This window comes from Aquarana catesbeiana, linkage group LG03, assembly GCF_042186555.1.
Source record: "Aquarana catesbeiana isolate 2022-GZ linkage group LG03, ASM4218655v1, whole genome shotgun sequence".
In the NCBI taxonomy this organism is placed as follows: Eukaryota; Metazoa; Chordata; class Amphibia; order Anura; family Ranidae; genus Aquarana; species Aquarana catesbeiana.
Window position 1 is genome coordinate 662,736,373 of NC_133326.1, and position 23,768 is coordinate 662,760,140.

The 23,768-nt window shown below is 42.9% G+C and overlaps 1 protein-coding gene across 1 annotated transcript in view; it reads left to right on the forward strand.

The window, feature by feature from the left end:
- Window positions 1-23,768, forward strand: part of LOC141133429 (complement C3-like) — a 731,058-nt gene that overhangs the window by 628,198 nt on the left and 79,092 nt on the right. Inside the window, exons 30-31 of the mRNA XM_073622815.1 lie at window positions 4,000-4,158; window positions 9,900-9,959. Coding sequence (XP_073478916.1) covers window positions 4,000-4,158; window positions 9,900-9,959 — 219 coding nt within the window. The remainder of the gene's footprint in view (window positions 1-3,999; window positions 4,159-9,899; window positions 9,960-23,768) is intronic.

A 23,768-nucleotide genomic window follows, 5' to 3' on the forward strand; every position in this document is an offset into this window, starting at 1 on the left:
AACGCACATTCAGTGCTGCTGGAGGCGTGGTAACCGATCACAGGGTGCGTCTGTCCACCGACTCGGTCGATCGGCTGACCTTCATAAAAATGAATGAGTCTTGGATCACCACCAGCTACCAAGCACCTGATGCTGATGTAACCGAATAATTTTTTTTGAAATCTCAGATCCCTTCAAAGACTGCCTATGCTGATGCTGAGTGACTATCCCTGAGTAATTATCCTCTTCCTCCTCAATCATCACGCTGATAGCTTGTAAGAACATTTTTGGTTCTGGGCGCCACCACCAGTGCCTAAGGCACAATTTTTCAGCCCCTGTTTAACAGGGGCGTGTAATTACAATTTTTGATGTAATACTTTGCAGCAGGGCTCGTTCCTGCATTCCAACTAGAGTGTCTGTGAGGGGTTGCAGTGTTGTGGCACCAGCACCAGTGCCTAGGGCCCAATTTTTCTGCCCCTGTCTAACAGGGGCGTGTAATTACAATTTTTGATGCAATACTTTGCAGCAGGGCTCGTTCCTGCGTTCCAACTAGAGTGTCTGTGAGGGGTTGCAGTGTTGTGGCACCAGCACCAGTGCCTAAGGCCCAATTTTTCTGCCCCTGTCTAACAGGGGCGTGTAATTACAATTTTTGATGCAATACTTTGCAGCAGGGCTCGTTCCTGCGTTCCAACTAGAGTGTCTGTGAGGGGTTGCAGTGTTGTGGCACCAGCACCAGTGCCTAAGGCCCAATTTTTCTGCCCCTGTCTAACAGGGGCGTGTAATTACAATTTTTGAAGCAATAATTTGCAGCAGGGCTCGTTCCTGCGTTCCAACTAGAGTGTCTGTGAGGGGTTGCAGTGTTGTGGCACCAGCACCAGTGCCTAAGGCCTAATTTTTCAGCTCCTGTTCAACAGGGGCATGTAATTACAATTCTTGATCTAATATTTCACAGCAGGGCCCTGTGAGGGCTTACAGTGTTGTGGCCACAGCAACACCTAAGGCCCAAATTTCTGCTGAGTATATAGGGCAGGACCCTACTTTCAAACATCTAACTTACAAACGACTCCTACTTGCAAACGGAAGGAGACAACAGGAAGTGAGATGAAATCTACCCCTAGGAAGGGAAATTCTCTCCTGTAAGAGTTAATATGGGAAAACAAGTTCTCCTTTCCACTGATGCTTTCCAATCCTTGTTCCACAAAAAAACCCAAATTTTCAAAAAACATTTTTCATTGGGACAAAAAAGTGAGGTGAAATCTTCTGAAGAGGAGGAAAGACAGCAAAACAAATGTCACAGGGGTGATAACCCTTCCCTATGTTTTCCAAAAAGCTTAGAAAAGATTTTTTGGCTGGAGCTAAACACGTTAAAAATGTTCAAAATTACAAACAGATTCTACTTAACAACAAACCTACAGTCCCTGTCTTGTTTGCACCGCCTGTATACTGCTGTTCAGAGTATATAGGGCCTGGTGGCCCCACACCTTTCCTTATTTTAATTTGGGTGCGGGGTTCCCCTTAATATCCATACAAGACCCAAAGGGACTGGTAATGGACTGGGGGGTACCCATGCCGTTTGTCTCACTGATTTTCATCCATATTGCCATGACCCGACATGACATTAAACCCGCAAGCAGTTTTAAATGAGATTTTTTCCTTTAAAAATGACATTTGGTGCAGGGACTGTTCTAAACATGGGAAACACGCGTCACTTTACAGGCATTCTATAGACACCCCCCAGGTACGATATTTAAAGGAATATTTCACTTTTTTTTTTTTACTTTAAGCATCATTAAAATCACTGCTCCCGAAAAAACGGCCGTTTTTAAAAGTTTTTTTTGCATTGATACATGTCCCCTGGGGTAGGACCCGGGTCCCCAAACCCTTTTTAGGACAATACCATGCAAATTAGCCTTTAAAATGAGCACTTTTGATTTCGAACGTTCGAGTCCCATAGACGTCAATGGGGTTCTAACGTTCGTGCGAACTTTCGGTCCGTTCGCGGGTTCTGGTGCGAACCGAACCGGGGGGTGTTCGGCTCATCCCTAATATATATATATATATATATATATATATATACAGTATATACACTATATTGTCAAAAGTATTGTGATGCTTGCCTTTACACGCACATGCACTTTAATGGCATCCCAGTCTTAGTTCGTAGGGTTTTAATTTGTTTGTTTTCTTTTTCTTTTCATGCAAATTTCATATTTTTATATATGAATTTCAAAACATTTGTTTTACACAAATATTTGTATTAGCAAGTGCTGACCATTCATTAAGGTTCCTTTCATACAGTGCATGTCTGTTTTGACAGCTCAGCAGGGATCGTTTCGCTGAGCCTGCAGATGACAGGTCCGTGTCCGCTCACTGTACAGAGGCAGACCTGTCAGAGTTCCACTGGGAAATCAGATGAAAATGGACCGCCTGTCCATTTTCATCTGATTCCATCCGATCCGATCAGCCAGACAGATGGAAAAATAGGGTTTCCATCCATCTGGATTTAGCGGACCAGATAGCGGTAGATGTCAGCGAACATGTCACGCTGACATCCGTTGCTCCATAGAGGTGAATGGAGCATCTGATCAGGTCTGCCTGAAAAATTGACAGGCGTACCTGATTAGACAGCATGTGTGAAAGGGGTCTAAGTGTTTTATGTAAAACAAAGCCTATTATGCCTCCCCTGCACAGCTAAATGCACCATCATTTCTAAACTCTGGAGATTGCCGTTTCTGTAATGGCATGGTGGTTAAGTCACATGAACAGTGGCGGCCATCCATTAGGGGCGCACAGTCGCCACCCTCCCTATCCATGCATCCTGCCCCCCTGATCTAAATACAGGGGGCCGGACGCATGGATTACAGTGGCCTGGGTGGGTGTTTTTTGAAGCACATGATTTAGCAGAGGCTCTAATAGGCTTCAAAAAAGGTTGGGCTCCGGAGTGCAGATCCCACCCAGTTGTGTGATGATAGCAAATTAATATTCACTGTTGCCACACGGATCCACCTCCCGGCCAATCAGGAAGCAGGTCTTGAGAACCATCAACTGATTGGCTGAAAGGAAGACGCCTAGGAGGAGGAGCCACACGACGGAAGCTGCCGTGTTGCAGAAAAAGAGAAGAGGAAACAGGAGCTGCTGCCCGCAACCCGTCCGCCGCCCATAGGAGCCCACAACCTTCCTGCTGCCCTTCAGTGTGCAGCTCCTCACACAGCCCCACAATATTTCCTAAGCCCGATCCCGATCCAGCACTGTGCACCGGGGGTGGTGACTCTCCCGGGTTTCTCTCTCCTCATTGGCTGAGACACAGCAGTGGGGTGGGGGGGCAGGGCTGAGCCACATAGTTATTGTTGGAGTTAGGGTCACTGTCAGTGTGTTTTAGGTTTTATATTTAGTGTCATTGAGAGTATTAATGTCAGTGTCGGTGTGTTTATGTAGGCTGAAAGAAAATCAAAATGCTCACTATTGTTTCTTGACCCTACTATGAGTACCAATAAACAATGTACACATATGTGTTATCCTTATGCACATCAGGTAGTGGGTCATGGGAACAGCATACAAATATACAGCTATTATTATTTTTTTTTTTAAGTCACTATTTTGAGCCAGTTTTCCTTTGCTAAAAATAAAAACATCAGGGCCTGATTTGTCCTAAAAAAAACATGGTATCATTTACCTGTGGGGTTTTGCATACATTTAAAGGGTGCCATGGCTGAAAAAAGATTGAGAAACACTAGTTTAGAAGGTCTTTGGTGGAATTTTATGTTTGTAAATGCTGCTTCATGGATGGAAGTGAAAAATAGAAAAGCTGGCACTGTCAAATGAGGTGTAAAATGGAAGCCAGACATCAGAATTCTTAAGTTTTCATATGTACCGGTATTTCTCCTCCTTACTGTAAAACCAAATGTAAATCACTACAGTATATAAAGGCACTACTATAAATGAATAAGAGATAATATTAATACCAGTGTAAATAGAGCAATGTTTAGAAGCCACTGTGACATTTTGCATCCAATGTCCCAGGCCACCGTCATGCTGTTCCAGGCTCTGACTCAATATCAGTTGAACCATTCATCTACTCAGAATTTTGAAATGGACGTCAGCATAGAACTTCCTGAGAGGAAAGGGCCATTAACATACCGCTTGGATACGCGGAATGCACTGCTACAACGCTCTGAAGAGGTGAGCTCTAGGTGTCTGTGAAGGAATGTAGTGATTAAAAAATGTTTTTAGGAATTTAATCTTTTTCAACAATATACACTATATTGTCAAAAGTATTGGGACACCTGCTTTAACATATGGTACCTTCACATTTGTACTGCGAGGTTTTATATTTAATTTTCTTTATAGCAAATATATATCAAAAGATAAAAAAAAAAAAAAAAAAACACTTTTCAAACACCATCACAATTTTCATGTACTGGGAGGTTTTAGTTTAATATTTTATATGTGTGCAGGGGGTTATGCCCTATATCCACTTTTGTGGTCTATTCTGGACGTACAAATAATTGGACCAAGTCATCCAGGGGTCCTGGATCAACCATTTGCTTGCTATTGCCCTATACCAACCACCTCTTCCTTTAAAGCAGGAGTAAACCCGCAACTTTTTTTTTAAAAACAAAAAAACCTGCAAGGCAAAGGCATAATGAGCTAGTATGCAGTCTTAGAATGAGGCGCCGGTATCTCACCCGATCCACGCCGAGGGAGCTGACATGTTGCCTCGGTGTGTCTTCTGGATATCGCGGCTCCGGCGCTGTGAGTGGCCGAAGCCGCGATACGTCACTGCGTGTATGTGCGCGGGAGTATTTTTTCCCAGCAAGGTCTGGCAGTTCTGCCGGACCTTCAGCCGGGCCTTAAACGAACATGCGCCGTATGACGTCAGCAGCTGCATTAAAAGTAAATATCTCCTAAACCGTACAAGTTTAGGAGATATTAATTTTACCTACAGGTAAGCCTTATTATAGGCTTACCTGTAGGTAAATGTTCAAAAAAAGACTATACAACCACTTTAAATACACTATATTACCATAAGTATTGGGACACCTGCCTTTACACACACATGAACTTTAATGGCATCCCAGTCTTAGTCTGTAGGGTTCAAAATTGGTGGCCCACCCTTTGCAGTTATAACACCTTCAACTCTTCTGGGAAGGCTGTCCACAAGGTTTAGGAGTGTGTCTATGGGAATGTTTGACCATTCTTCCAGAAGCGCATTTGTGAGGTCAGGCAGTAATTCATCCCAAATGTGTTCTATCGGGTTGAGGTCAGGATTCTGTGCAGGCCAGTCAAGTTCCTCCACCCCAAACTTGCTCATCCGTGTCTTTATAGACCTTGCTTTGTGCACTGGTCCAAATCATTTGGTGGAGGGGGGATCATGGTGTGGGGTTGATTTTCAGGGGTTGGGCTTGGCCCCTTAGTTCCAGTGAAGGGAAATCTTAAGGCGTCAACATACCAAGTTATTTTGGACAATTTTATGCTCCCAACTCTGTGGGAACAGTTTGGGGATGGCCTCTTCCTCTTCTAATATGACTACAGACCAGTGCACAAAGCAAGGTCCATAAAAGACATGGATGAGCGAGTTTGGGGTGGAGGAACTTGACTGGCCTGAACAGAATCCTGACCTCAACCCGATAGAACACCTTTGGGATGAATTAGAGCAGAGACTGCGAGCCTGGCCTTCTCGTCCAACATCAGTGCCTGACATCACAAATGCGCTTTTGGAAGAATGGTCAAACATTCCCATTGACACATTCCTAGACCTTGTGGACAGCCTTCCTAGAAGAATTGAACCTGTTAGAGCTGCAAAGGGTGGGCCAACTCAATATTTAAAGGTAGAAGGCAGTAGAAGGTAGAAGATAGTAAAGGCAGTACACAATATTGTGTATTATTGACTGTGCAATGTAGGAATTGTTTTTTGCACTATATTTTATGGACCATAATTTTTTTAGACAAACTTAAAAAAGTTTTTCCGCTATTATGGTATTGCCAGCTTTATGGCAAAATTTGCTCAATACTGTTTTAAAATGAAGTTCCCAGATGCCAAACAGTACGTATCACCAAATGTCTAGTGGTAATGGTGCTAACACATGGTTAAAGAAGACAGCTTCAGTGAGCTACTCTGATCTGTTTCCCATGGTAAGTGCCTGGAACGGGTCCACTAAACCCTCTGTCCTGGTGAAGATCCAGGTCTAATGTCCATTACTTACACTTTCTGTTTGCGTTTTAACCATGCAAAGCATCCTTTCTGTTTGTGTCCTATTGTCAGGTTTGTGAATATATAAAATATTCTGTGCTAAATGTAAATAAATCAATCCTATCTTGTGCTTCAAACTATATGCTCTATACCCATAACCTTTTCTTCATTTACAATAATACATTAAGACATGTACTGCACAAATGAAATAAATCAACAAATTGTTTATCACATTACAATAAATAGTACCTTGCTTGGAGGCTGAGCTGATGAGAGGGCTTCCCCTGAGGCTCTGGTCTGAGCACCCCTGAATGTGGCGAGATAGGTACAAGGCTCAAAGTAGCCCAGGTGCTTGTAGCTGAGTAGCAGGTGAGACCCTACAGGAAAAGATCATGGTTGGCAGACCGCAGGGTGGCACCTAGGAAAAGACCCTTCCCAGTGTGTAGATTTGAGCAGGAGTACACTCAGAAGCAGATGTGGGTAACTGCCAGGGTCAGAGACGTGGTCGAGGCTAGCCAGGGTCATGAAGCATTAGATAGGATTGATTTATTTGCATATAGTGCGGCATATTTTCAATATACACATTTTGTTTGGTGATTTTTTGTTTTCACTTGTTTTCACTAAATGCCAATTGCTTAGGGTTAGCTGAAGGTTGTAGCTCGAGATATAAGGAGCCTATAAGGAACTATTGTCAGGTTTATTACAAGTATAATTTTTCATTTAATGCATTAACAATTGTAACCAAGTCCATGTGCACTTAGTCTCTCACATACAGTTCCTTTGATTGATGTTATTATTATTATTATACAGGATTTATATAGCACCGACAGTTTACACAGCGCTTTACAACATTAGGGCAGACAGTACAATTACAATACAATTCAATACAGGAGGAATCAGAGAGCCCTGCTCCTTAGAGCTTACAATCTAGGAGGGAGGATCAAGTTATACAAAAGGGTAATAGCTGTGGGGGGAGAAAATAGTGCAGTTGTTAGATGGAGGCAGGATAGGCTTCCCTGAAGAGGAAAGTTTTCAGGATTCGCCTAAAGGTGGATAAATTTGGAGACAGTCTGACGGATTGGGGTAGTGAATTCCAGAGGATGGGCAAGGCTCGGGAGAAGTCCAGGAGGCGGATATGGGAGGAGGTGCTGAGGGAGCTAGAGAGCAGGAGGTCTTGGGAGGAACGAAGAGGGCAATTAGGTTGGTATTTTGAGACTAGGCTAGTGATGTAGCTGGGGGCAGAGTTGTGGATGGCTTTGTAACTTATTGTTAGTATTTTGAATTTAATTTGTTGGGCGAGTGGCAGCCAATGGAGGGATTGGCAGAGAGGGGTAGCAGACATTGAGCCGTTTGTAAGGTGGATGAGTCTGGCAGCAGCATTCATGATGGACTGAAGGGGGGATAGTCTATTTAAAGGTAAGCCAATGAGGAGTGAGTTGTAGTAGTCAAAGCGAGAGATAACCAGGGAGTGAATCAGGAGCTTTGTGGTTTCATTGGTTAGAAAGGGACATAGTTTAGAGATGTTGTGGAGGTGGAGGCGGCAAGCTTTGGAAAGTGATTGGATGTGGGGCCGAAAGGAGAGTTCAGAGTCCAGGATAACATTTAGCACCCTGACATGTGGGGATGGGTGGATAGTTGTGCCATTGCTCTTGACAGACAAGTCAGGGGAAGAGGCACGTGGGGGAGGAAATAATTTAAGCTCGGTTTTGGACAAGTTGAGTTTGAGAAAGTGGTGTGACATCCATACAGATATGTCGGTTAGTAAGTTAGTGATGCATGAGGAGACTGATGGAGTGAGTTGAGGGGTGGAGAGATAGATTTGTGTGTCGTCAGCGTAGAAATGATATTGAAAGCCGTGAGAGGCTGACCCAGGGAAGAGGTGTAGATTGAAAATAAAAGAGGTCCAAGAACAGAACCTTGGGGGACCCTGACGGAGAAGGGAAGAGGAGTGGAGGAAGTAGAATTGTAAGTGACACTGAAGGTGCATTGGGATAGGTAGGATGAGAGCCACTGAAGAGCACAGTCACGGAGACCGAGGGAGTAAAGTTTTTTGAGGAGGGGGTGGTCAACCGTGAAACTACGTAAACTACATCCCTTTCTAACCAATGAAACCTGAGGCAGAGATACTAGCAAACCTCAAGAAACCTAGATGTTCAAAGAAACTTTATGTTATGAGTAGCAGGGTTCCCCCTTCATATTTTTTTTTTCAACTCATAGAAGTATGTCTGAGGTATCTTGAAGAAGAAATGGTTCAGGGGCCAGGGCATAGAGATTCCAGGCAGATAAGACAGGCACTGGAATTGGTACTCTATGCTACCATCACGCAGGGCTCCTATTAAAAATCACCAGACCCTATACAGCCTACCTGACAAGGCCCCCCTTCCCCCTGAAAATATTAAATGATATTTTCACTAAAAATACACTAAAATCATTATTAGTGGGTACAAACACAACAAAATTCCTAAATCTAAAAAGATAAATCTGTATTGCATTATCAAAGTTCTGTGTGTGAATGAGGTCTCCATTCTGATATGACCCCATGTGTGCCCTCAGCAGCTGCCAGCAGAAGGGAGAGAAGAGGAGGGAAGCCGACAGTGCTGTGAGGGATAGGACACATGGGAGGGCCCAGACAGCAGGTGTAAGGGGGTCTCACAGGAGGACCTGAACAGTAGGGGGATTGGGATGATCAGAGGGTGAAATGGGCAGCTGTAGAGGGGAAGGAGATGCCGGCATCGCTGCAGGGAGACTCACAAGTGGTGTCAGCAATAAGTCAGTACAGCTGGCCCTCCTGCTCGACAAGTGTCCAGGCCCCCCTTTTGAACTGATTGGCTGTGGGCCTGGTACAGGAGGGCTGACTGTGCTGCCCTGCCATCTGGAGAAGTACTCTTTGTTTGCCCTAGATCCTCCCAATAAGGAATTGACATGGGCACTTTAAAACCAGGTTTGCTTTATTGTGACAGCAGACAGGCAAATTGACAGTGCTGGCATAAGCAGTTGCCAGTATGATAAATATCATGAACAAAAAACAATGCAGTGTGGTCTATCCACTTAGAACTACTTAGAAGTTAGGGATCTGCTGAGCATCTCCAGAGCTACCACCTTTCAGCTTGGCTTTCTTGGCACAACAGCCAGGATGTGTCACCCTAAAGCTGGCCATGAATGGATCACAATTTGACGGCTTTAACCAGTCAAAATGTGGTTGGGGGAATCCATTGGCTTTTTTTTTTTTTTTTGATCAACCAGCTGGCTGATCAAAAAAAAAAGGATCATCTATGGCTGGTTTAACTTTGATGTTATATGGCAAATTTGACATACACCACTAGTCTCCTGAGAAAGTGGTGTTTGCAGTCCACGAGAGGCATCGAGAAGAGCCCCCCACTGCCAATACAGCAAATTTAGGGTTATGGGATTAACATGTTTGTGCCAGCCCTAATGTTTCAAAGCATAATTTTTTTTTATGAAGAATGAAAGAAAAATGTATTTTATATGTATATAAGTTTATATGTTTATTGGTACCCCATGTTGGTCTACTACTGTTATTGGAATTTATGAAAGGAATTTTGGTACCTTTCCTTCTTAGACAACTAACCTTCTTAGACAACAAACAAATACACCGTAAAATGTTATGTTTACTGGTAATGCATTGTATAATTAAAAAAAAATTAGGATGTACTAAAAACGTAATGTGTTCTAAGTTATGCTTTTCATTATTCAAATATTTCCTCTTCAGACTAAAACTAACAAAGAGTTTCTGGTGAAGGCTAAGGGGACAGGACAAGGCACCCTGACAGTAAGTTTATTTCACTATAGAACTGCAATCACCATAACCATTATTTGAAATGCTGACTACTAGAAGAATTTGACATTTTAGCCAATATTTTGCTCTTCCCAGAGATTTTTAAAGGTGACTATAATTTGTGGGTAATTATTCTATTAAAATGGTTCTGAACACAAAAATGGAAGATTTGCTATGTTAAATTTTAACCACTTCAGACCTGGAAGGATTTACCCCCTTAGTGACCAGGCAATTTTTTGCGATACGACACTGCGTTACTTTAACCAACAATTGCGCGTGCCTGTGACGCTGTACCAAAAAAAAAATGTATGTCCTTTTTTTTTCTCACAAATAGAGCTTTCTTTTGGTGGTATTTGATCACCTCTGCAGTTTTTATTTTTTGCGCTATAAACAAAAAAAGACCAACAATTTTGAAAAAAAAGTATTCATCAATTTAGGCCAATATGTATTCTGCTACATATTTTTGATAAAAAAATTGCAATAAGTGTATATTGATTGGTTTGCGCAAGAGTTATAGCGTCTACAAAATAGAGGATAGATTTATGGCATTTTTATTATTATAATTTTTTTACTAGTAATGGCGGTGATCAGAGATTTTTTTAGTGGGACTGCGACATTGCGGTGGACAGATTAGACACTTTTGATACTTTTTTTGGGACCAGTGACATTATTACAGTGACCAGAGCTAAAAATATCCACTGATCACTGTAGTGACACTGGCAGAGGAGGGGTTACTAGGGGGCGATCAAGGGGTTAAGTGTTCCCTAGGGAGGTGTTTCTAACTGTGGGGGGTGGGGACTGACTGGGAATACAGAGAGATCGCTGTTCCTGATCACTAGGAACAGACGATCTCTCTCTACTCCCCTGTCAGAGCGGGAATCTTCTTTGTTTACACTGGCAGATCCCCATTCTGGCTCTCTGTGGAGTGATTGCGGGTGGCCGATGGACATTGAGGCAGCCAGCCACACCCAACAGTTCTGACCACGCACTGTGTGCACGCGCCTGCTATAACTGTTACACGAAGCACCATACTGGTACGGCAATGTGCGCAATAGAGCCGCCCTGCCACAGTATATTTGCGATGGCTGATCAGCAAGTGGTTAATATATACAGTATCTCTAGGCTTTTTTTGCTTCCGTGTTAATTTTTTATTTCTGCCTGTGTCTTCAATGGAGAGTTTCATCTTGGTCACTATTGTCACCAAGAAAGAAACTAAGGGGAAATTCAAAATTTTAGAGTTGTCCGCAGACCAAGAGGTAAGTAGAAATCTTCAAATAGGGATATCTGTTCAGGGGACAACTATGCAAGAGGGGAATTCCCCAAGTTTTGGAAGATTTCCTTTAACTTTCTGTTGCATTTCTGGATTAGGAAGTAAAGACATATTTCCCTATGGGGTAAAAACAGCAAAAAGAAAAAAATAATAATAATGACATGGCTGGGGTTTTAACCTTTTCCTATGCTATTCAAAACTAGAAAAAAAAAAATATTGTCTTTAAAGTGGCGTTCCACCCAGAAAAAAATTAATGCATGAATGTGCCTAAAAAAAAAAAAAAGAAAAAAAAATTTGGCAAAAACATTTTTTTTACTCACCTCTAAATGGCTGTTGCTAGGGGGTCCCTCGTAGTCTGCCTCCTTCAGTGCCTGGGCTGGTGACATCACTTCCCCTTGGCACAGGAAGGGCTTACCTCTGCCCCCTCCCTCTTGTCAATCATCTGGGACAAATTACAGGTCCCAGATGACTGATCGTTCAATCACGGCGTGAATGGAGGAGGAGATGAGTGGGTCTTCTATCCCCCGCATTGCTGGACCGTGGGACAGGTAAGTGTCTGATTATTAAAAGTCAGCAGCTGCAGTATTTGTAGCTGCTGACTTTTCTTTTTTTTTTTTTAAATGGGAACTCCTCTTTAAGTGTTGCTGAATAATGAGGTGACTCTTATGGTCTAAGACCTTTCTTTACACCCCATCCCTTAAATATAATATTTCATTCCAATCATAGCATATTGAGATTTTTATGGTTAAGATCGGAAAACAGGGTTAAAAGAGGGACCAAAGCAAGGACCTCTCCAATAGCGTCCTGCCTCTTTTACAAGGAAAAAATGGACTATTGCGGTACCAGAAGGAAAAGACCTAGTTAAAAAGTATAAATTTATTTCAAAACATGATAAAAAGTCCTACAAGGGACACCAATTGTACATAGATTGGACATACAATAATTATTTTACAGCATAGTTGATACTTAGTTGGTATAGCTAGTGCCCACACAGATACATGGACAGAAATTGTATGGTGTGATACTTGCAGACGTGACCTCTACGTTTCGCGGTCACAGCCGCTTCTTCAGGAGGCGTCTGATAGTATATAGTCTGAGAATGGAAAACAATACAGTATCAACATAACAAAATACAAACATGATTTTACAGAGAATACACAATTAATATTGGAGAGCATAATTTAAGATATTGAGGTTTTAGAAATTGCACTCACCAAACTATAACCAAAGAGGTTTTCTGGAGCGATATTGTGAGACGCCCTCACGAGGCGTTCCCCCGGGGGCGGGCCAGGGAGGCAAATTAGGGTAGTACTGTTGTGAAAAAATCAGTAAAATAGAATTTTGATATAAAAACTAGTATGGCTGGTTGAGGGGTCACCCGGGAGTGTCAAGGTGAGGGTACGGGAAAAGAGGGAAGGTGCCAAAGAGGAGGGAGGAAGGGGGGGGGGGAGGAAAAGAGGGGGCGGAAACTGGGGATAGTGAAGAGAGGGAAGGGAGAGAGGGAGGGGGGGGGGAAAGGGAGGAAGGTATTGGAAAGGGAAGGGACGAGAAGAAAGGAAAAAGAAACACAGAGGGGGTAGGGAGGGATTTTTATGGTGCCAAAACACATTTTTTTCTTAAAAATATAAATTTTATTTCACATACATTAAAAACATGTTAAAAATACATTATCCATGTACAGCAGGAGTTTACAGTTAGTTGTTTCTTTCGTATAGGCTACACTATTGTTTCCTCTACATGTTTCGCCGACAATGGTTTCTTCTGGAGGAGTGTTGTCCAAATCTTTTTATATAAAAGCTGTATACAAACATATACAGTATGCATAAGAAAACATCATACAATGTTATATGCAATATTATATACAATTTTTTTTTTTTTTTAAATAGAATGCCGTCACAGAATCATGCTTACCTAGGCCACTATCTATTAATAAAAATTCCTACTTCTAATTAACGTTGTTGCTATTGACATTTTTTGTCTTTAGATTCCAATTTGGCACTTAAAGTGTTTGTAACCCTAAAAAAAAAAAAAAATAGAAAAAAATAAAAAGATCTTGTTCCTGTTGTACAGCACAGTGCTTGTGCTGCATAATTTACCCCTTTCTATCACATGAAATACCTGGCTGATCCTGCCTGGTTCTGCCCTCCCCCTGTAAACTGACCACGGTTTATCATGGCTGCTGATCCCTGACACCCTGGTCAGTTTATGTGCCTCTGTCATCCGCAACTCTCCTCTGTCCTCCCCCTTCCTGTTAGCTCTGACTGCTGCTATCATTTCTGAGTCTTCTTTCTACAATCCCCTGTGTTACATTAAATAATGTGTCCCAGTGTATATGGTTTTGTAAAAAATAAGCCGCTGTATACCTTTTTCACAGCGACTGGCGCTCACGTGAATGGCCGCCTCTCTCCTCCTCTCCTCCTCCTGGCTGATGCCAGCGGGGGTTTCTTGGCTCCTCCCACTGTAACTGTCAGATTTGGAGAGCAGAGAGGCAGCTGGCCACGTGAGCGCTGAGAGGCGCTATAAAATAAGGTATAAAATGGCTTATTTTTATGTAGCAAGGTCCCCTGCCTCCTTCGGTCTAATGAGAGCCTCCAGGGCCAGAGATAGCTGACATTCTTCTGTATATGGTGAGTTGTGAGGCATAGTGGGTGCAAAGTAGTTAGAGTCATTGGACGCCAAACACTTCTTGAATGCAAAAGAGATTTTATTTCTCTTAACAGAACTTTGGGAGAGAGGATTAGGGCCAGGACACCCTTAGGTAGTTGCAAGATTAATTGGCAGACTCCGAGACTTCAACAGGAGGACTTATCCGCTTACCCCGCCCAGTCAGGATAATACAACCACTTTCTGCCCATCATTCTGCTATATGGCAGGTGGAAAGCGGTTAAGGTTTTTGTAATATCACTTACTAATGCTGTATATCAATGTCAATTGCCCAAGAAGGGAAGAAGAGGGAGGTGCCAGACTTGCCCAAAACATGACAAACTACATGTGATCTATCTTGCAATAAAGCAGCTTTAGGTAATAAAACAAACAAGGAGAATTCACTAATATATTCACACAGGATTCAAAGCCTCCATCTATCCATTATAATATATCCTCCATCTTTCAGCATATATAGTGTGCGGGTTATCCTAATGGCGTCTCCATAGCTCCGGCAGCCAAACCACTGGGCCACCGGCCATATATACCCCTTTCGCTGAGCCGGCATCTGATGTCACTGGTAGGGCGCGGACGTCCAGGAGACTTATTGCACATGTGCCTGCCCCCTGGCGGAAACAGCCTCCTTGATATGCTGACCAAACATAAGATCCACCACTGTTGATGTCACAGGGCCACCCTCTGTCGGAGGCTAAGGAGGTTAACAATAGCAGAAAGGGATGATTCCCATCCACCATTATATAGGTCTTAATGGTTACACAGACCAAGGCACGGCGATACCCCCGGCGAGTGGTCAGATGGTACGGTACTATAGTAAAAGAGGAAAATTTCTATTCACTATATTATGGTGACTAGGGATGAGCTTTGAGCTCAAGTCGCAAGTTTGCCGAACAGCGAACAATTTGGGGTGATCGCGGCAAATTCGAATGTCGCGGAACACCCTTTAAAAGTCTATGGGAGAAATCAAAAGTGCTAATTTTAAAGGCTTATATTCATGGTATTGTCATAAAAAGTGTTTGAGGACCTGGGTCCTGCCCCAGGGGACACGGATCAATGCAAAAAAAGTTTTAAAAACGGCCGTTTTTTCGAGAGCAGTGATTTTAATAATACTTAAAGTGAAACAATAAAAGTGTAATATCCCTTTAATTTTCGTACCTGGGGGGTGTCTATAGTATGCCTGTAAAGGGGCACATGTTTCCCGTGTTTAGAACAGTCTGACAGCAAAATTAAAGAAAGTCATTAAAACTACTCGCGGCTATTAATGAAATGCCGGTCCGACAATACACATAAAAGTTCATTGATAAAAACGGCATGGGAATTCCCCACAGGGGAACCCTGAACCAAAATTAAAAAAAAAAAATTGCGTGGGGTCCCCCTCAAAATCTATACCAGACCCTTCAGGTCTGGTATGGATTTTAAGGGGAACCCCGCGCCAAAATTTAAAAGAAAAAAAGGCGTGGGGTCCCCCCAAAAATCCATATCAGACCCTTATCCGAGCATGCAACCTGGCAGGCCGCAGGAAAAGGGGGGGACGAGAGGGCATGTGGCCTGGTACGGTTCAGGAGGGGGGGCGCTCTCTCAACCCCCCCTCTTTTCCTGCAGCCTACCAGGTTGCGTGCTTGGATAAGGGTCTGGTATGGATTTTTAGGGGGACCCCACGCTGTTTTTTTTAAACTTTGGCGCGGGGTTCCCCTTAAAATTCATACCAGACCTGAAGGGTCTGGTAAAGATTTTGAGGGGGACCCACGCCATTTTTTTTTTTTTTAATTTTGGTTCGGGGTTCCCCTGTGGGGAATTCCCATGCCGTTTTTATCAATGAACTGTGTATTGTCGGACCGGCAATTCATTAATAGCAGCGAGTAGTTTTAAATGACTTTTTTTCCTTTGAAATGTCATTTTGCTGTCAGACTGTTCTAAACACGGGAAACATGTGCCCCTTTACAGGCATACTATAGACACCCCCCAGGTACGAAATTTAAAGGGATATTACACTTTTATTGTTTCACTTTAAACATTATTAAAATCACTGCTCCCAAAAAAACAGCCCTTTTTAAAACTTTTTTTTGCATTGATCCTTGTCCCCTGGGGCAGGACCCAAGTCCCCAAACACTTTTTATGACAATAACTTGCATATAAGCCATTAAAATTAGCACTTTTGATTATTCATGTTCGTGTCCCATAGACTTTAACGGTGTTCGCGTGTTCGAACAAATTTTTTGCCTGTTCGCAAGTTCTGGTGCGAACCGAACAGGGGGGTGTTCGGCTCATTCCTAATGGTGACCTAGACAATTGTGGATTATGAACCCCAGAAGTAGGGTTTAGGCTCACGGACTATTGGCATGGTGTGGGTCCAAAGTCTCACAATCATGCCCTGGGTGTCCATATGGCTGCAATTTTGTACTCACCTCACCATCCAAGACACTTTGCCAATTATTGTAAGTCTATATCCATATAAGAACACAGGTATATAAAGAGAGAGGACAAATAAAGCAGCATAATTTAAAAAAAACATTTTTAAGAAAAAAATTGTTTTGGCACCATTAAAATCCCAAAATGCTATGATTGGAATAACTAAAAAATATGCTATAGCTACACTTTGTGCCTAAACAGTCTCCTAAAAATGTACCCTTTGCCAGACATTATGCTTAATAAATATCAGTGCTCCTCCAGTGACTTGAGGCTCTAGCCTCATTACTGTCTATTTGCAGTATGAGATCATCTAGCCTCACCAGATTTTAAGTGAGATTTCCTGATTTAACTACTGTGCTTCTCAATGTTCTTCTTGCTGGAGAGAAAGCCACACCCGAAGACCCGAAGTGCAAGGAACTTCCTGCTTTTGCTTCATCTGTTTTTTGTACCTGTGATTCATCCGTGTCTTGTATTGCTTTTTAATCATTTCCCCACCATCATCAGATGACCAGTCATCAGGGGGGCAGCTCTGACATTAAGAAGTAAAGCCCTTTCCCCTCTGCCAAGATGGCCACCTCCATGTAGAACAATATATATATATATTTTATGCCACAAGATTACATGATTCTCCCTTGAACTCTCTAACCACACTTTTAAAAAAAGTGCACTAAGGAGAGCCTGGACAACAAATAAAAAGAAGCAGAGCATGGGCGTGCGCAATTGGTGTGCCAGATGTGCCTGGACACATCCTAATCCCGAGGTTAGCAACCCGTCAATCACAATCTACCCATCAATCAGGTTGGTGATGGGTAAACTGCAATCTTTCCTTGTTGACCCCCAGAACCTGGTCAGAAGGGGCAGCAGGGGTGGAATTTAGTGAAACAAATTTGTATTTTCCTCCTGCAGCAACTGAAAGTCGTCTTCTCTTCATCTCCATCTCAACCAACACTCAACTGCCATAGGAGGAAAATGCAGGGGAACGGTATAATATATGCCACCCCCACCACCCCTCCTTTCCATTCCTCTTCTTTCTACTGCCTGGGTCCCCCTGTGTTCTCTCCTGCCCCCCCCCCCCATCCCCATCATTTCAGGATGGAGAGCGAAGAAGAGACCAGAGGTTCTGAATGAACACAGTGAGTGATTGGTACTGACCATCACCTCATGTTGCAGCATGATAATGCAGCGCCCCATGTTGATGTTGCAAGGATCTGTACACAATTCCTGGAAGCTGAAAACATTCCAGTTCTTGCATGGCCAGTATACTCACTGGACATGTCACCCATTGAGCATGTTTGGGATGCTCTGGATTGGCGGATATGACAGCGTGTTCCAGCAACTTAATACAGCCACTGAAGAGGAACTGACTGACATTCCACAGGCCACAATCAACAACCTGATCAACTATATGCAAAGGAGATGTGCTGCACTGCAAAACTGCACATTTTAGAGTGGCCTTTTATTGTGACCAGCCTAAGACACACCTGTGCAATAATCATGCTGTCTAATCAGCATCTTGATATGCCACACCTGTGAGGTGAGGTGGATGGATTATCACGACAAAGGAGAAGTGCTCACTAACACATTGAGACAGATTTGTGAACAATATTTGAGAGAAATATCCTTTTAGTGTACATAGAAAAAGTTGTAGATCTTTGCGTTCAGCTCATGATAAATAGGGGCAAACACAAAGGTGTTGTGTTTTAAAATTGTGCTCAGTGTGTGTGTATATATACACAGTATCTCTAAAAAGTGACACCTCTTATATTTTTGTAAATATTTTATTATATTGTTTCATGTGACAACACTGAAGAAATGACACTTTGCTACAATGTAAAGTAGTGAGTGTACAGCTTGTATAACAGTGTAAAATTGCTGTCCCCTCAAAATAACTTAACACACAGCCATTAATGTCTAAACCGCTGGCAACAAAAGTGAGTACACCCCTAAATGAGAATGTCCAAATTGGTCCCAAAGTGTCAATATTTTGTGTGGCCACCATTATTTTCCAGCACTGCCTTAACCTTTGTGGGCATGGAGTTCACCAGAGGTTCACAGGTTGCCACTATAGTCCTCTTCCACGCCTCCATGACAACATCATGGAGCTGATGGATGTTAGAGACCTTGCACTCCTCCACCTTCCGTTTGAGGACGCCCCACCGATGCTCAATAGGGTTTAGGTCTAGAGACAGCCAGTCCATCACCTTTACCCTCAGCTTCTTTAGCAAGACAGTGGTCATCTTGGAGGTGTGTTTGGGGTCATTATCATGTTGGAATACTGCTCTGTGGCCCAGTCTCCTAAGGAAGGGGATCATGCTCTGCTTTAGTATGAATGAAAATTTAAACAAAAACACTGCGCTTACTAAGATAACGAAAACAAAAAAGAAGCTGCATACATTTTGACAAAAACAATACAGAAAAAGTGTAAAATGCAGCGCTAAATAGAGAAATAAATAAAATATCATCAAGTCCACAAATCTTAAATTCAGTGGTGCATCTAGTATTGAATAAATTATAGAGTCTCAATGTGAAAGATTGTGAAATGTGATAGTGTCCAATGGTGTTAGAATATGGGAGGGGTCAATCCTGGGTGGTGGGTGGCAGGCATAGGTTGATAGGTGGTATAAATCTGTAGAGGAAATCATCATCAATAATACTCAACATCGGTGGATGAAAAAAGATGGGTACTCTTACCGGATAAGGTGGACTCCCCTGTCAGCGACATGGAGTCAATCACTACTTTGCTGTCACATGAAAAGATATAATAAATTATAATAAACTATTTACAAAAATGTTAGGGGTGTACTCACTTTTGTGAGATACTGTGTGTATATACAGTGGAGACGGAAAGTATTCAGACCCCCTTAAATTTTTCACTCTTTGTTATATTGCAGCCATTTTCTAAAATCATTTAAGTTCATTTTTTTCCTCATTAATGTACACACAGCACCCCATATTGACAGAAAAACACAGAATTGTTGACATTTTTGCAGATTTATTAAAAAAGTAAAAACTGAAATACAGTGGGGCAAAAAAGTATTTAGTCAGCCACCAATTGTGCAAGTTCTCCCACTTAAAAAGATGAGAGAGGCCTGTAATTGTCATCATAGGTATACCTCAACTATGAGAGACAAAATGTGGAAACAAATCCAGACAATCACATTGTCTGATTTTTAAAAGAATTTATTTGAAAATTATGGTGGAAAATAAGTATTTGGTCACCTACAAACAAGCAAGATTTCTGGCTCTCACAGACCTGTATCTTCTTCTTCAAGAGGCTCCTCTGTCCTCCACTCATTACCTGTATTAATGGCACCTGTTTGAATTTGTTATCAGTATAAAAGACACCTGTCAACAACCTCAGTCACACTCCAAACTACACTATGGTGAAGACCAAAAAGCTGTCAAAGGACACCAGAAACAAAATTGTAGACCTGCACGAGGCTGGGAAGACTGAATCTGCAATAGGCAAGCAGCTTGGTGTGAAGAAATCAACTGTGGGAGCAATAATTAGAAAATGGAAGACATACAAGACCACTGATAATCTCCCTCGATCTGGAGCTCCACGCAAGATCTCACCCCGTGGGGTCAATATGATCACAAGAACGGTGAGCAAAAATCCAAGAACCACACGGGGGGACCTAGTGAATGACCTGCAGAGAGCTGGGACCAACGTAACAAAGGCTACCATCAGTATCACACTACGCCGCCAGGGACTCAGATACTTCAGTGCCAGATGTATCCACCTGCTGAAGCCAGTACATGTCTGGGCCCATCTGAGGTTTGCTAGAGAGCATTTGGATGATCCAGAAGAGGATTGGGAGAATGTCATATGGTCAGATGAAACCAAAGTAGAACTGTTTGGTAGAAACACAACTCGTCGTGTTTGGAGGAGAGAGAATGCTGAGTTGCAACGAAAGAACACCATACCTACTGTGAAGCATGGGGGTGGCAACATCATGCTTAGGGGCTGTTTCTCTGCAAAGGGAACAGGACAACTGATCCGTCTACATGAAACAATGAATGGGGCCATGTATCATGAGATTTTGAGTGCAAACCTCCTCCCATCAGCAAGGTCATTGAAGATGAAACATGGCTGGGTCTTTCAGCATGACAATGATCCCAAACACACCACCCGGGCAACAAAGGAGTGGCTTCGTAAGAAGCATTTCAAGGTCCTGGCCTAGCCAGTCTCCAGATCTCAACCCCATAGAAAACCTTTGGAGGGAGTTGAAAGTCTGTGTTGCCCAGCAACAGCCCAAAAACATCACTGCTCTAGAGGAGATCTGCATGGAGGAATGGGCCAACATACCAGCAACATTGTGTGACAACCTTGTGAAGACTTACAGAAAACGTTTGACCTCTGTCATTGCCAACAAAGGATATATAACAAAGTACTGAGAGGAACTTTTGATATTGACAAAATATTTATTTTCCACCATAATTTGCAAATAAATTCTTTCCAAATCAGACAATGTGATTGTCTGGATTTGTTTCCATATTTTGTCTCTTATAGTTGAGGTATACCTATGATGACAATTACATGCCTCTCAACTTTTTAAGTGGGAGAACTTGCACAATTGGTGGCTGACTAAATACTTTTTTTGCCCCACTGTATCACATGGTCCTAAGTATTCAGACCCTTTGCTGTGACACTCATATGTTTAACTCAGGTGCTGTCCTTTTTTTATGATCATCCTTGAGATGGTTCTACACCTTCATTTGAGTCCAGCTGTGTTTGATTATGCTGATTGGACTTGATTAGGAAAGCCACACACCTGTCTATATAAGACCTTACAGCTCACAGTGCATGTCAGAGCAAATGAGAATCATGACATCAAAGTAACTGCCTGAACAGTTTAGAGACAGAATTGTGGCAAGGCACAGGTCTGGCCAAGGTTACAAAAAAAATTCTGCTGCACTTAAGGTTCCTAAGAGCACAGTGACCTCCATAATCCTTAAATGGAAGACGTTTGGGACGACCAGAACCCTTCCTAGAGCTGGTCATCTGGCCAAACTGAACTATGGGGGGAGAAGAGCCTTGGTAAGAGAGGTAAAGAAGAACCCAAAGATCACTGTGGCTGAGCTCCAGAGATGCAGTCGAGAGATGGGAGAAAGTTGTACAAAGTCAACCATCACTTCAGCCCTCCACCAGTTGGGGCTTTATGGCAGAGTGGCCCCATGGAAGCCTCTCCTCCGTGCAGGACACATGAAAGCCTGCATGGAGTTTGCTAAAAAAAACCACCTGAAGTACTTGAAGATGGTGAGAAATAAGATTCTCTGGTCTGATGAGACCAAGATAGAACTTTTTGGCCTTAATTCTAAGCGGTATGTGTGGAGAAAACCAGGCACTGCTCATCACCTGAGGAATCAGGGTATGGGTGTGGCACTGCTCCTATTTGAATTCTGAGTGATCTGTGATATCTTGCTATGTTAACCTCTATTTAAGTGGGATAAGTGATAATGGTGGCTCATCACCTGTCCAATACAGTCCCAACAGTGAAGCATGGTGGTGACCTCAGACTGGGCCAAAGGTTTACCTTCCAACAAGACAATGACCCTCAGCACACAGCTAAAATAACCAAGCAGTGGCTTCACAACAACTCAGTGACTGTTCTTGAATGGCCCAGCCAGAGCCCTGACTTAAACCCAATTGAGCATCTCTGGAGAGACCTAAAAATGGCTGTCCACCAACATTTACCATCCAACCTGACAGAAATGGAGAGGTTCTGCAAGGAGGAATGGCAGAGGATTCCCAAATCCAGGTGTGAAAAACATGTTGCATCTTTCCCGAAAAGACTCATGGCTGTATTAGATCAAAAGGGTGCGTCTACTAAATACTGAGCAAAGGGTCTGAATACTTAGGACCATGTGATATTTAAGTTTTTCTTTTTTAATAAATCTGCAAAAATGTCAACAATTCTGTGTTTTTCTGTCAATATGGGGTGCTGTGTGTACATTAATGAGGAAAAAAATGAACTTAAATGATTTTAGCAAATGGCTGCAATATAACAAAGAGTGAAAAATTTAAGGGGGTCTGAATACTTTCTGTCCCCACTGTATATATACACCCTAATGCAATAGGCTGCACACTTCTGTGGAGCAGAGAGTTCTTCCAACAGACTGCATATGAAAATACAAATTATAAATATACAATTACTAATATTTAATATCTAAAAACTAGAGAAGTTACTTTTTTAATACTATTTTCTAAATACAAAAGTACATACATAACTACTATACATATGTGTAGCAAGGTATCCAGCCTTGTCCAGTTTAATGAGGACCTCCAAGGCCAAAGATAGCTCACATCCTTCAATATGTAGTGGGTTGTAGGCATAGTGAGTGCAAAGATGGTGAAAGTCATGGGGCGCCAGACACTTGGATGTAAAAGAGGTTTTATTTCTTTTAACAGTCCTTTTTGTATTTTTGGGGGAAAGAGGGTTAGGACCAGGACACCCTTAAGTAGTTATAGATTCAATTGGCAGACTCTGAGACTTCAATAGGAGGACAGCCGTGCAGGGAATGGCCCCAGCAAGGCACCACTTCTGCACTTGCAGGAATGCTGTCTCCTATGGCAACAGTCCTTTAATAGTTTGTAACTCAAACATAACAGTTCTTTCAGCTCCACTACAACTGCCTCTTGTTATCTGCTTCAGCTCCCAGTCTTCAGCTTCCGGTCTCTCACTAGATCCTCTGATTCACTGACTCTGAAACCCCTGGAGCTCCTCCCAGGTTGGCGGTGATATCTCCCTCAAGCGTCACCCATGCTTCCCTGCTGGATCCCTAGCTTGGCACTCCAGATACTTCTCAAGCTTCACCCCTGCCAACCGGCGAGGTCCCTGGCTTGAATCATAAGGCTGCCCCTCAAGCGTCTCCTCCACGGGTTGGGTCCCTGACTTGATCACTGCCTGAAGTTTCCTGATTCTCCACTGTGCCCGTTCGGTGAGAATATGGTTCCAGTACTTTCTTAAGTTACTCACTGTGGTCCCTGGTAAAGGTGGTTGGTCCCTTTGTGGCAACAGCTTCCCTTTTACCTCCGACCACTGACAGGTTCTCCGGCCGACAGAACCGTCACTTTCGGTTGGACTGCAAGCCGCAGTCCCAACCCTGTGCTTGCCTCTTACTTCTGGATAGGCCCTCACACAGCTTGGCAGCCAGATGCCCCCCAGATAGGCCTGATCTTCAGCCTAGCAGCCCAGGCGTACGACACACGTCCACCCAGACAGCTGTTCAGGTGGCACAGAACAGCGATCACCTGACCTCACCCGAATATATTGGTTCTCCCAGAGGACCAAGGGATTCAAGAAAACCCTTGCAGATTGGCTGAGATACCCCATATATCCATAACCTGACCTTGGGTTGCTCTTCTCATATGTAGTACCACCAAGTTCCTGGCCACCTAGTGGTACAAGATAAAAGTGCAACAATGTCAAACTTAGGGAGAAATCAATAGATCTATATCA